Raw genomic sequence first — 15,488 nt, 5'->3', positions numbered from 1 at the left:
TTGAGATATTACACTTGTGAGAACCAGCTACCACAAATAAAATGTTACACTAAAAACATGGCTAGAATCACACACAAGAATGGTAGGCAAATGTGTGTGCTATTTTGTAAGCCATTCAGAAAGGAAAAAGCAATCTGAAAGCGTGCCTTTTGCACAGAGGCAACATCCAATAAAGTGAAGTTCCCAGAAAGTCTAATACCTGTATCTTGCATATAGACGGAAACGAATAGGCTGCTATTGGCAAATGGATGCAGGACAGATGCAATAGGAACACTTGGTTCCTTTGCAAAAGATTTAAAGAGAACATCTTTTGAAGAACTTTTAATCTGTTCCAGTTAATCGAGCAGGTATTCCCAATCGTTTGAATGGGTTGAAAGAAGAGAAATACTACTAAAAACATAGGTCAGTGAAAAAATAATTCCTGGTGAAAACTACCCACGTTACCTGTGAGCAGAAACATTCTGAGGTGAAGAAGTGCACTCATAGTTAATGGACACATTGTGAACTGGATATTGGGAGCAGCTATTTATGCTGCACTCCTTTAAGACCAAGGGGTCATTTAGAGTGTGGTGGAGCAGGAGCACCAATGTAGATCGCCAGAGACCATTCCGACAAACTTGTGGCTCCCCTGCTCTATTTAGAAATGGGGAGCGCTGGCTGTACACCCGTAGAGTCACAGCTGGGTAAGCAGTCAGACACACCTGACTTGGAGACCCTTCCATCACTCCGGCAAAAGATCAGCGACACCATTCATGCTCTATATATGGCACTGCAATGATCACTCGTTTTTCCAAACTGGGTTTTCTGTGCTAGGTACAATGGTCCCATTGCAACTTAGGGCTATTTTTGTTTTCCATTAATTTCCACCCTAAGAGTTAGACAACAGAAAACTTTACCCAGAGGACGTATCAAACATGGCTCTCGCTTGTCAAAGTTCAGTGCCTTCAATGAAGCCACTACACCAACACGTCCAGTGAAGCCACAGATCTCCAGCTGCCTGCCAGGAAACTCCAAATCTGCAGGCAGTCCACCATCAAGAGCGGAAAGTCCAGAGTTCACTGCCTTCATAGGGTGCTGGCCACAGACTAAATGAGGCTCTGTTATATTTTAAACATATACACATGGAAACAAATAAAATCACTACTACCTTAACAACATATTCAGTTTTGGAGAACATTATCTTCTGGTGTAGATATTACACATACTTGTTAAGGTAGGCAGGGAACTCAGAAGCCTATACAGCTCCAGAACCACATAATCCATAAAGAGGAGATATTTAGGCGTCCTCGCTACTGCAGAATGTTCAATGCTGAACACAGAGAAGAGAATGCTTAGACCTGTACAAGCACCCTGGTGTGTACGATTTAGGGCAATATAGAGTGCAGACAGGCTGAACATGTCAGCTGCTAAAAATCATTTATCATGAGATGTACAAATACAAGACAAAAGCATAATGTAGAAGACTAAAAACATAATATAGAACTAGCCCCAATTTGTAGAAAGTGCAAATGCATTTAAATCCAATGGGTTCCAGTACTCATCCCAGTCATCCTCCCACGGTTCAAGATTCGGAATGATAAAAATATGTAAAGCAGACCCTGTGGTCTGCACTCAGTGTGAATTAAAATTGAGCTGTGAAACGTCCTATTAAAGTTTCCGTTTTATGGATACACTCAGATTACATGCATAGATAACGTTTCAAAAAGACATCAATAAAATACTGACACAAATTAAAACAGCCCTTTGAAAAAGTACACATTTTCACAACAAAATTTATTAGAAGAATAGTGGTTTTGAAAAGATTCTAGCATCCAGTGAGAACTACCATATACAACATTACAGCTGGAAATGTGGTTTGATTTTTTTTTTAAATGACATGGTCAAATTATACAATGAAACCATTAAATCTTTCACATGCACAACAACGAAATTAGCGTTTTTGACATAAAATGCAAATTAAGGACCACATGATTTTCAAAACTACTCATCACATACATTAAGACAGATTAGTCCAGTTAAAATAATTGGAAATGCATTAAAAATATTGTAGTGCAATCAAACAAAAACCGTAATTGTGTGATCATAAGTGCTCTACTACATAAGACATTGATCATAGCAATGAAAAACAAAAAGTTTAAAATCACAGTACAAAAAAATCTGTAAATAAATATAAACTACAGTACAAGAGAAATATTAAATTATACAATTCCATCAACCTGTAAACAGTATATTGAAATGAGGTCCATAAGAGTAAAAGGGGTTCCTGTTTTTCATAGAAACTACAATATGCCACCTTGTGCTTCAAAATATGTGGTGAAAGTTTACAGTGGTTGTATACAGAACTAAGAAGGTTAATTTTAATTGCTGGGAGTGTTGTGGCCTTTGTTACAAAATTCTCAAAGAACCAAGGCATTGGAATATTGTCCTGGGTGTTTAGCAAGAGGATTCTAAGAGATTATCAAAATATATTCTGTCACTTACAGTTGTCATTTTGGCCCCAAAATATTACCACTGAACCCAAAATCACCATGAGTCATTCGCTTCCTTCATGAAGGACACTGCATAACTTGTGTAGAGGGCAGATGACCCGAGCAATGCTATGGTTGAAAAGCAGACAAAGAGAAATAACATTTTTCTTATCTGTTCATTTCAAAGGAGAGTGGGCTCCCGATGGAAAAATAAGCAGGATTTATTGTACCCGGTGGCATCAAGAATGGCATACAACTCTTTAAATTGTACATATTGATTTTTCTTAGTGCTGAGAAACAGGAACCCCCTTACGATCTTCTCAGTAGTAACTGAATATACAGAATGCCACTATAAGTGTCTGAGGCACTGAGTGCTGGAGAGTAATTGCAGCTTTTAAAAATCGGTTTGGCTGAATTATACCTGGATTCCTGAACTGAGATTTAACGTTGACATTCATCAAGGATGTGCTATTAGCACTTCGGAGAAAAGCGGAAAAGAAAGTCACTGCTAGGTTTAAGAAAAGCGCACAAGTACCTGAATTGAGTGACTAAAGTGTGAAAACGGTCCCTGAGGGTTTTAAAACAGTGTGTGTTCACGTCTGATTTTAATAATCATTTTTACACTGCAGAATGATACCATACCAAAAGCGGTGTTTGACAATAAAACAGGCAGTTATAAACATTTAAGACAAAACATTATTTTACTTTAAAAACAGCCGTTAGCCGCTGTACCCTTTAATACCAGCAAAATAGGGTCATTAATAAAGTTCTCTACCTTAAAAAGTGATAAGGTTGTGAAGGCATATAAAAGCCTGGGCAGATATCTGTCCACTAACAACCAATTTAGAAAATTTAAGACTGGTTCTTAAACTCTAAATGTAATACCACTGCTGGTACAAGTATTTCAGCTTCCATGAAAATGAAGATACTGTTACATCTTGTTGCCAGATACTTTTACATTTTGTTTCATAAATTTCTTATACATCTGCAATGCAAAAGGACTTCGGATTTTAGCAAAAGAATACTGCTCATTCCATGAACGCGAAGAGGGAGAGATAGCCCATTTCCTGGATCACCCAAAAACTAGAATTTAATCTGAAACTATGATCGCTAAACCCATATCCCTTCTGAGCAGTCCTAAATAATGGTTTCAGAATAAAAACACTGATTCTCTAAATCATCTAATTCCTTATCTACTTATCTGGGAATCTTGCAAAACTGCCAGTAAAGGAAATAAGACATTTAATTTTAAAAATGAGAAACAGCCAAGTGCGTTCAATGTTCCTGAAATGGGAATTAATAAAATGTTTTACGGGGCCTACTTGCAAAAGTAAGCTGCTCTCGCATGCCTTTGTGGAAGCCTCAGCATGACTAAGGCTCTTGTCAGGAATACTTCCCACAACAACTTGGCAGCGCGCCCAGGGGAGCCCAGGAACAAAAAAAATCGTTTTCAATGTTTTTCCTCTCAGAGTGCTCAGGGGACTTTCTAAGGTAATGCAAATAAATATCCTTCACTCCCTTTAACGGAGCAGCCAACCCGGATCTCTGCACACAAACTTGGAAACCCTTCAAAAGTACAGAACTTAGCTGCAACGAGAAATTCTGATTTTGACCTGGAATGTGGATTTGTTTTTCTAATATGCAGTAAAAAAAAAAAAGAAAAAAAAAAATGTGCGCTGCAAAACAAAAGTGCATGTTGGGGTCTTCATGAAATTGAACAAGTCAGACAAGTGCTTTCTTAAGGTAAATATAGAAATTACAGGAGATATATATATATAGAGAGAGAGAGAGAGTGCGAGAGAGAGAGAGAGAGTACTATAAAGTGAAAACCTTTTAAAAAACAATTAAGCAGCAAAGCACCCAAATGTATGGAGGAAACTTATTTATAAGAGTTAAGGTTAATTACAGAAAGAGTAAGTAATTTCCTCCACAACTCCACCAACACATTCAAAACAAGTTTTACCCAGTATTAAGCCAGTAATTCTGGTTTAAGAGCAATCTATGATTAGTTGAGATTCTTCCTGAAACAGTTTAAATTGGCATTATTACAATAGTGCTTAAAGTAAAGATCTGAACTTTAAAGCTACAAATTCATTCCTTAAATAAAAATAAAAAATAAAAAAAACATTTTATTTTTAGATAAGTTCTCGGTTGCAATGTGTGCAACTTATTTCAAAACCTGTCTAACAAGAAGTAGTTAGTACCCCTTAAAAACAGAACACGACTGGTAATAGAAACACTAATGTCTGAGGAAACTGATCTGCAAGTGCTAATGTTTAGGCTTTTCCACTGATTAAATGTTTGTTACTGTATGTAAAATAAACTGCCAGTAAAAAATATAGGGTGTGTTCAAACATGTTAAAACTACTAAAAGCCCATTACAATGACTTTGGTACCTTTCCCATAGATGTTTAGATTTCTCTACCACTACTGACAACCTTTTACAGGACAGGCACTGCTACTTAAAGGAGCTAATATAAAGATATTTTATGTACCTAACTCCCAACTCTCTCAAACATACCTTGTGCAATTCAAACATCATAAGCTTAAGCCAACCATCAAATGAACCATTAGATGGACAATCAATGTGAGAAATCAACGTGAAACTATGGGGTAAGAGTGTGAAAGCAACACCAAGGAGATCTTAAATTAATTCATGTCCCACTGTCACAAATAGTTTGCAAAATATTAATACATTTATGACAAGAAAAACTACTGGTCTGAACTGAGCACACTAGCCTCTTATTTTCTCTACAGAGAAAGAGCATTAATAAATACCCTGGACTGTGAGGTTCCGTTGATGTACATCCATCAAACTTACTTTTAGTGCCAGTTGGACCCCTGAAAACAACTCAAATTATATGTGGGGGAATCCAGTGAAGTTATGTACCAGATTTTCAATATTGTATCACAAGAATACTGGATTCTCAGTTCCAGTTGAAGTTCAGCTTCCTAACATGTATTGCTATCCACAACCACAGATCTCAGTGGGCGAGTTGGCTTAAAAAGGCTTATAAAGCTGGTGTGTCAATGTTGGAGACTGTGCTACTTGAAAGATTCAAAGGTTAGGGCCTGAGCTTCTGTCCAAAATGCTGATGCATTAAATGTGAAGGAGAAAGAAAAAACGCAGGCCATGGGTCCTGTACTTGAAGCTTCTGGTTTATCAAGGGTCCGTTATGGGTAGGAAAATAAATACAAGAGAACTAAGAACTGCATGGGCAGAGCGCAACACTTGCAGCTGTGAATCAAACCACTACCATAGGTGGTGTCTGCAGATTCCAGTTAAGAAGCTCCACTGTAAGCCATCCATCTTCTCCTATATTCTTTTGTCTGTACATCTGTTCTGGAATGGACAGAAAAAGACCCTGCACGAAACCTGTAAGTGCTGTGCATCAGTAATCAAATCAGCATTTCTCTCCAAGACAGACACTCGCCAATGAAGGCCTAACAGAAGACATCTGATAATTGCCCATGAACAGTAAGAATTGACAACCTAAATATAAAAAACATGTCCCTGTGACTACCATTTGCTCTCAAGAGGCTACCTGGTCTAGCCTATTGTGAGATAGGTCCTCAGCTTTGTATACATTTCTGCTTAAGACAAGACATACTTCTGCTCAAAGAGGACTAAAGCACAAAGAGCTAGACATTATGGTCTCAAATGAAGAGAACCTTAGTGAATTTCTTAGACCTTTTGTGGGTCTGCTCTTTCCTTTACACAGTGTGTATAGCTTTAAACTGGACAATGTGGGATGAGCCAGCCATGTATGATGCTGGTAAGGGGCCAGGTTACAAAAATAAAACTTGCTGCTTAAGCACAGGCTCAGGAATTTTAACAAGCTGCTATCCTTGATCCCAAAAATGAAATCGCAAAGAAGCTGTCAGTTCATGACAATCAGTAAAAATAAAGGAAGGGAAGATGAGCAAGTTCCAGACAAAAGGTGTTGTCGCAGGGCGTGTGACTACATAGGATAGAGGGCACACCCTATGATGATACATTTTAGAAGCAACTGCATTTTTTTGCCAGTCCAGCAATTTCACAATTCGGAATATGAGAAATGCTTGGAATAAACGTAGCACCTATTTAATCCCAATGAACAATCTGATACTCACACCACTTAGAATGCTGAGCTCAAAAGAGTAAATTTATGCTTTTGTGTATCAAACTGAAAACTATCACATTTTAACTACACAGCACCCACATTTGTGATTGGTAGAGTTATACTATACAAAAGGGGAGCATTTTAAGTGGGTAAAAAATTACAAATATATTTTACTTTTGAAACCGGGTGATCTATTTGCCGCTTCACAAAGTTCTTTTGTAAATGGAAATGAATAAAGTAATTTTAACCTCAAAGGCCTTCTGCACATCTCTACAGACTTCAGCACTCGTAGGATGCCTTTTGCAGCATAACACTGCAAAATCCACCGACATGGATAAAATACTTGCGGACTGCAGGTGCAAGCTTGGGGAAGTTCTGAATCAGTTACTGTATTCTGCTGGGAGTTATGTGACTGATTATAAGAAGCAAAACCAGCCGGTATTTTTTTTTTTTTGCACAATTGGAGGGCCGGGCACAGGTTTTGGAAAAGGAGACATCTAAACCTTCAACTCAAGGGCCCTTCTCAACCAAACTCTCAAAATACCATGTCCTATATAAAGATGTCACACTGAACCATTAGTGCTAAACCCTTCAAACTGGCTCACAACAAAAGACTGACCCGATGCATTACATTTTTAAGCCTGCAACAAAATACTAAGAAAGTATGCTGTACTGAACATTTGCTTTTCAACGTGATAAAGTTTGTGCACATAACTTCTACCCAAGCTCAACAAACGTGATGCTCCACAGAAAATAGTTGAATAGAGGAAAAAGAAATAATCTGTGCCATTTTTAAAATCTGGTGTGTCCGGTACTGTTCCATCAGCAAAACTATCACAACTTTCGACAAAAGGAAGTATACACATTTTGACAGAAAACTGTTCAATATGCGCAGATTAATCAATAATACAGAGAACTGGAAAGTGTACCCAACTACAGAAAAAAACTATAATGATCTGAAAATCCAAGATGGACAGAGGAGCATCAGGAGACTAGATGTGATACTTCCAAATTATTCAACATTTGCAAAACGCAAAATATATCTAAGCATACAACTGACTTTCTTCTCCCTCACTAAGTTCAGTAAAAGCTTAGTCTTCACGGTAGTATTCAATTTTCAAATAGCACACCTGCCAAAAAACCCTTAACACTAGGTGAAAGAAGAATCTCTTCTGGAAAAAGAGACAGCTTAATCTTGTGACGCTTAAACACGTACAAGTTTGTGGAAGCCAAATATTTGGGTTTAAACAAAGTAGCCCAGTTAGCAACAGTCCACTTCCCTGCAAGTACATATAACATTCGGATCAATTACTTTTTTTGGTGAAGTTATTTTCATTCAGTAGCGAACAAACAGCAACATTGATTAAATGTACCTTGAAATGAGAGGACCAACAGTAACGTCCAGTGGGGAGAGGAATGTTTACCCTTCAGAGAGAATTCATGTTTACAGAAACATGGTGATGCAAAAAGTACTAACTGGTTGATCGGTGTTTGTTAACCTGCTCACAGGAAAAGATGAGACCAATTTTCCTCTTGAGCAACAAAACAGTGAGAACATGAAAAAGCACCAATCGTGTCGAAGTAATCAGACCAACAAGCATCCACGACAAAGACTGAGGACAACAATTAACTTACACATTTCCCTATCCAAAATTATACTTATGAACCGGCACATGCCACCTGCTTGAAAGCAGAAAGTCAAACATGCTAACAAACAGTAATTCCAATTATCTCGTAAGATGACTCCATACACAATCAATATCTACATTGAAAGCACCTGTGACTGTAAAGAAATAAGAAATGAGATTGAAACCAAACATCACTGCAGCTTCTGGGGGTTCTGTGTTTGGAGTGGTGAACTATCACACACACTGTGATGCAACAGGACTTCTCGAAGAAACTATTAGGTAAAGGTGCACCAAATCACTACAGATTAACTGTACAAAAAAAACGTACAATAGGATAAAATATATATCTTTTGAAATATTCAGCAGCGTTTGTAAGAGGTTCATGAAGTTTTCAAGGGACCACTAACTAATGTTTACCATGCTTCACAAAACAGTAATGGCTATTTTATATTGCAGTTAGCAATGTAATGCAATTAGTGCTTTAAAAATAACCTACACTTTTCCTTTTTACAACAGAGACCTTTGGAGGAAATACGCTTGTTCAAAAAGCTTCTTGGAAAATAAAGTATACCTGAATATTAAAAGTCACAGATCTCAAGTGGAATGTTTAAAAGCATCTCAGACATAAATACTATACAATCTTAAGGTCTCAGAACATGTAAGTAGAGAACATTTTAGCGTTTGGTTTTTTTAAAATTTCATTTTCTAATCAAAGCAAATAAAAAATACCCAACGCATTATTTACATTTTTTTTAGCCTACAGTCTACAATTATACCGTAAAGAATTTATGTTGAAATGCAGCATTAAAGGATAGGCACACCATCTTTATGCTGCTAGATTGTCATCCATTTAAACATACACACAAATACTTACAAGTAGAGAGAACAAAGACTACATACACCCACAACTTGGTAAAATTAGTTAACTGCACCTCGCTTAAAAATAAAAACACAACAATGAATTGCATTTGCTAGATTCAATTTGCTTGAATAATCAAACGCTCCACGGTGGTCCAGAAAAGCCTCTTCCCACGTCTGATTTTATACCACATTAACAAAGTAGATTAAATCACCTACTAAATACTAGTTTATTGCAAGCGCCTGTAAAACGAATCTATTGCAATTAGGACTACGCAACTGCAGAGGCAGTTGGTTTAACTGAGAAGAATCAAGTCAAAAGTTTATACTTATGAAGTAAAACAAAAAAAAAAAGCATATATAGGCAATAAAGCCTATTATATGAGCAGTGCATATTTTAAATGACAGCAATGGTGTGCCTAACCTTTGACGTTTTTAAAGTGTTTTCTCGAAAAAACAAAAGTCCACTGAATACCCGCTTGCTGATGTTCAAAAACGCTATACATCTTCAGGGGATTACACATTGCATGAATTCGCTTAACAGCAATAAAAATGTAAATTTAATTTATGACTGAGTAAGCCACCTTATGCTTTTCTTGCAAAACCACACAAGCCTATTTTGGTTACAGTACTAAACCTTGTTGCGCTAGTACATTTCATACGTATGTCACCATTTTTTATTCAACAGAATAAATTAATAAAATAAATCGCACCCTCAAAACTTTTGCAAGAAAATAAAGGTAAAAAAGAAAATGAAGCCAAAAATCCTCCCAGGTAAACATATTACCATAAAAAGTGAAAACTGTAGTTCAAGAAGTGCTTTTGTTACTGAATGTGAGAAGTGTGCTGCGAAACCACTGCATTAAGGGCAAGCAAAAAGCAGGTTATATTGCAATAATTTCCTGACACTGGCTCATATATCTGTTGAAAAAGAAACATACCCAAGCTGCTCATCTCCTATACTGTCAGATTTAGATCTTAACTGCTAGCAAAGACGGATAAAAATAAATCTAAGTATTTGCAAATGTGCTTTTGCAAATACATTTAAGCTGCAAACATTTATCCTTCATTTAGGTTTCTATTTAGTCAGAATAATGAGGTTGTACTGTTTATATACATAACATTTGTTTTTTTTTGTTTTGTTTTTTGCAAACAATCACAGTCATTGGTTTTGAATCTTACTCGCAAATCTGGAATCATTTAAACATTCTCATAACCACACAGTTCAGTAAAACCAGAACCCGTCTGAACAAAGTATTTGAAGTATACCCATGTAGGTCAGTCTTAGACAAGCCAAACTTACACAACAGTTGGCCTCCGTGAGGTAAGGCTATTTCCTCTAAAACAGGTGAGACAATATCCCACCACAATAATATCTCTCAAAGTTACAGTGAAGGTAGTTAGAGGTTGAACTGTAGTAACTAAAGGTAGTGTATGTAACGCTCTTGCACCCACAAACTTCTGGGTGAGCACTAAATAGCTTGCTAATAGGAAATGCTTTCATTTTCAACACTGACCATTGGAAACATAGTCCAACCCGATTGATTACAGTTGCCTGTAGATTAAAACTGTCCCGAATGTTTAAATAGTGTTTAGGCTTGATAAAACTCTTTAAACACACTGGGTCTGAGGTTAAAAAAAAAAAAAAGACATTGTAAAACATTTTGAATAACAAATGACCGATTTTCACTTAAACAGAGCCTAGTATTTCAGAGAATCTAGTTAGCAAGTGGACATGTTTTCAAAGGCAAAATATAAGAAATGTGAGAAAAAGTACATGCAGGCTCGATAGGCAAGGAGTCCACTTAAACATGTGTATTCTCTGTGAGGTAAGAATTCTCTAAAGAGTAGAGAAGCATGCAAAAAGGCCAAAATATGCTGTGCCATACTACATATGGCAAATTTACAATTATGCAAGATTCAAGGTACACCTGTCACTTGTTTCCACATCAGTCCATATAAACCTGCAAAAACGCTTCACAGTAAATGGACAGGGTTAGGTGCACTCAGTTGTAGCGGACCAATGCAGTAGTGCTCACCCAGTTTATGTAAAGTAATTGGCACTCTAGAGTAGCCCTACTAGTCTTTTGATTCACTTGCACTCTGTGCCGCTTCCATGTCTTCCTGGGTTTCAAGTTCACTCTTGACCGAAACATCTTGGCCCTCCAACCGCAGTTTCATTTTTTTCTTTGGAGGATTTTTCAAAGTGCCCAATCTTTCTTTAACTTTATACTCCAGTGTACTGTGTGGAATCCCATAAATACTCTGAGCTTTGGAAACACTCATTTTTCCATTCATAACTACCGCAATAGCTTCTTCTAGTATTTCACTGTTATACTGTCGATATCTTCCTCTCTTCTTCCTTGGTTGCTTGGACCCAGGATCGCCTTCTTGATCTGAGGTGGGATATGGCTGTCCAGAGGTAGACTGTTCAGCATCTGAGCTCCATGAATCAGTTGCATCTAACAAACTTCTCCTGTTTTGTTTTGGAAGGATAGCCCTTAACTTTTTACTAAGCGCGCTCTCCGTTTGTGAACCCATTACCAAAGAGCTATAGTTGTATAGATCACAGCTGCGTGACTCCCATGAAAGATCCATGCCTCGCACTTGTGGTATCTTTAAATCCACTGGAGAACGGCAAACGTCTTTTTTTCCATCATGTTTGCTGTGCACTGTTGATTTCTGAAAGGTGTTACAGTTTTCTGTAAGAAAAGGTAGATCATTGATGTTACTGAGCGCACCATTTCCCCTGAATTTCATGCGGCTGAAATTTAATTCATAGTGTGGCTTTGCCCAAGATGCCTCCCTGGATAATATCAAATGTTGTCCATGATTTTGCATTCCGGATGATCTAAGGCTGCCAGCATTAGGAAACGGGTTCCTGCCCAACAGCTCTTCACTAATCTGTAATGATCGAGCCAACGGAACTTTAAGAGACGTGGAGTGGCCATAACCTTCCCTGGTTCCATTCTGCAAGCTTCTTGAAGGCGGCCCATCAACAGTCTGGAGAAGTCCATCTAGATGGTGCTGGCTTGGTCTCCCAGGTCGCCTAATTGGATGGAAGGAAACTGATGTGAGCAGGACTTGCAAGGTAGGGAGGGATAGGTGAGGGGGCCACTCCTTTATTAGAAGGCCTTGCTTGGGTAACATCACTTTTTGTGTTAAATATATTTAAAGTGTTTTTTGGGGTTAAAAAAAAGTCTTGCCATCAGTCTCATTTTAAACAAGTTCATAAAGAAGCTTTTGGGCAACACAAAAAAAAATTATTAGTTGGTCTTTGGTTGGGTTCACAAAATTTTGTAGCAAAAAAGGCCTCGCGCTATAGTCTAAAAATGGCACCTTAGTTCAAAATTGGAAAGTAGTCAGTCTTCTTAGACCTATTCAAAATTTGTTACTAGTGTGACGTTACCACTAAACAAGTACAGTAATAAAAGAGTAAGCCAAATGGATGGACAATACAAACATTTTTAAAACATATCAATGTTCAGCATTTCTAGTTAGATTTAATTAAATAACCTAAGAAAAACAATTCAGCAAGACATTAATGGACATTACCTTTTGAGCATGCAAGCCCCTAATTACAGAACAATTAGTAAACACAACGGGATATAGATATGTACATGTTTTAAAACATTTTTACTTTCATGAATTGCTTTTATACCAATGCAAACCGTTTAATATCACAACTGCTAAGAATACAAATTTGAGAGCCAATAAATTACACTTACCGATCGAGCTGTAACAATCAAACTTCCAAGGAAAACCCACAGTCACAATAACGGATATTCTTCAGACACTTCCTTCCATGAGGAAAGCATGAACTTCACATCTTGGTAAGAATATCAGAATATCTCAGTGCAGTCATGCCAATTAGGAAACTTGGTCTTAAACTGCCCTTTTAAGAGAATGCTGGCTTAGTAAGCAGTTGGACATAGATATGGCTTTCTATTTCAGGACAGGTGACGGGGAAAGACAGTACAGATTATTCATGGCTGACCACTACTTATGAGGTCTTTGGTTACAGCTAGAAAGTTAAGTGTGAGATAATTATCTCCTTCAGTCCGAGTCATCTCTTTCTATTAAAATGAATATTGGCAGCTTGCAAGAAGGAACAGTGGAGCAGACGTGCAACCTCAAGTCACTTGTCAATGTAAGACGAGACTTCCATTCTCTTTGTATAGGCATCAAAATAACAGCCCAAATGCAAGTGACAGGTCAAAGTGTTTTAAACTGTTTTACAGAAAACTGATGTCTTCTTGATAAAGGCATAACCCAGTTCTGTAAAGAACTGGACAATATGCATGCCAAAAAGTAGGCCTTCCTGAGATGACAGAACCACCAGAGATGGAAGAAGAAAAGAAAAGTAGGTATACAATTAAATCTCTATAAGAAACATTTCCACAGACCATGACTTTTAATCAATCTTCTTAACCTTATAACTCGAAGTAAAAATGCCCCACAAAGGAGCAAGGCAAACAGGCAGTGCATCCTAGCTTTATTAGATTTGAAGTATTCATACTTCAAAATATTGCCATTTTAGTAAGTTTTCAAATATATGATGTATACAATTTATTACACCTTGTGTTTCAGCTCGTGCTTGACAAAATACTTTCATCAGCTTAGGAATTTTACTGCTGAGTTCGTACTGCACATTAAAGACCTCATGGATCACTGTTACAACAATTTGCAAGATATGAAGACTGTACAAGGTCATCCAATATGCATCTTCCAACTCGGATTTGCCATCGTTAGTGTGTTCAGTCAATAAGACTGTTAAAACAGACGGTCACAGGTGAACCTTATATGTCGTTTTGTCTACCACATGCTCCATATCATGTGGTTATCATGAAGTGTGGGCTTGTTATTGTACAGAGGACTGGGTGGTATTTATGTTATGACTAGTTTTACATGTAATCTCACTGGCAAATGCTTGCTTGCTAACAGTCATGATTAAAGAACCACTGGAGGCAGTTTTTCAACAAATTGTTATTTTGTCCCTGATCAAAATGGCTTCCATTAGTCAAAGTTGTAACTTGATTTAATCCTCACCCAGATTCTTACTTTTTGCCTAGTATATGTGTGCATTGTGAGCAGCTTTGTTTTTTTTTTTTAAAGGTGTGTCAGTAGGAGAAAGCTACTTACCTGCCACAACAGTGTTTAGCTTGTTTGTACAGTGTTTAGCTTGTTTGTCTGTCTCTCTTTTTCTCTGTATTAAGAATTTAAATCCGTGGGTGGTGTACATCAGTTAATGATGGTAAAACAGGGAGTCTTATTCCCATATATATTATGCAAGGCAGTTAAAAAAGCTTTAAGGCATAGCAAAGTTTGTAAATAAAACACCTACGGAGTTATCTAAAAACACTTTCTAGCTTTCAATACTGAGCATATATGAACTGCAATACCACTGCAGACTTTGACTGATGGAAGAGTTTGTAGGTACAAGTAAGCCAAGCAACACCAACATATTTGTAGAGATTTTAAAAACGGTACTAAAAATGTCTTTCTCTGGCTAATATACAATTTACAAAATAGGACTGCATGTATTGTACTTTGTTTCGAGACTTTGTCGCAGGTAGAGTTCTCCAGTACAGCACTCCAATCATTTATTACAGGAAAAATAACCAAGCGATGGAATGTCTCTAGTCTTAAGCGAATGAGAACAAAATGGCCCTGGGGTTCAAAACACACTTTAGGTAAGGTTCCATACCATCAGCTATCTGCATCAGTTGATTCCTCATTACACAAGGTTTTTGTGCTTCTGTGGCCCACCTTAAATCAGCCAGGTGGGTAAGACACTCCATTCTAAGTTCTTTCCTACTCAATGTTCCCATATTATCTGGTGTGGCGTAGTAGAACGGGTGGCCCAAATCCATGAAAAAGTTATTAATATACTCCAACCAGGGAATTCGCAACGGGTAATTCAAAGTTAGACAATCTTTTTAAATCGCTTGGTTCAGGCTTGCGTATTCTGATGACCAAACATTATACCATAACAATACTGGTAGTATCCTTGCTAAATCTGCAATATGTGTAACACCCAGTTCTGAATGAAACACAAATGATGAGGTGGATTTTGGAACATTTAAAAGTGACTTTAAAAAAATAATTTTCCGCTTCCTGCAGCGCATTGCACTTTTATATGTCCCCATAGGCCAGCCCCATACAAGGAAACGGGGGCACATTTAGCACTATAAATTGTCAGCATGTCTTTTGAGGTGATCCTCCCTACTCGTTTAGAGAAATTGTTTATAGCCATGTTAGTTTTAATGAACTGTAATTTCCTACAGCTGATACACTGGGACCAAGTGCCTTTGTTATCAAACGGAATTCCCAGGTATAAGAATGTTAATGTCACATCTATTTTCTCTCCCTTTAGTGTAATGCGGCAGTTGTGGGTAGCCTTTGTGCCACATTTCATCACATATGTTTCA

At 37.5% G+C, this 15,488-nt stretch overlaps 1 protein-coding gene across 4 annotated transcripts in view; it reads right to left on the bottom strand.

Moving 5' to 3' along the window:
• Positions 1-15,488, bottom strand: part of LCOR (ligand dependent nuclear receptor corepressor) — a 276,632-nt gene that overhangs the window by 79,377 nt on the left and 181,767 nt on the right. For 2 of the 4 annotated variants that reach the window (XM_069239600.1, XM_069239601.1), the window contains exon 5: positions 1,757-12,106. The exons of the other annotated variants lie outside the window; for them this stretch is intronic. In XM_069239600.1, the coding sequence (XP_069095701.1) occupies positions 11,137-12,106 (970 nt within the window). In that variant the 3' untranslated portion in view covers positions 1,757-11,136. Of the gene's footprint in view, positions 1-1,756; positions 12,107-15,488 lie in introns of those variants that run through there. 4 annotated transcript variants of the gene reach the window in all.

The sequence above is a fragment of the Pleurodeles waltl genome, chromosome 6 (genome assembly GCF_031143425.1).
Source record: "Pleurodeles waltl isolate 20211129_DDA chromosome 6, aPleWal1.hap1.20221129, whole genome shotgun sequence".
In the NCBI taxonomy this organism is placed as follows: domain Eukaryota; kingdom Metazoa; phylum Chordata; class Amphibia; order Caudata; family Salamandridae; genus Pleurodeles; species Pleurodeles waltl.
The sequence above is the reverse complement of the archived record's forward strand: the minus strand, read 5'-3'. Positions and strand labels throughout refer to the sequence as shown.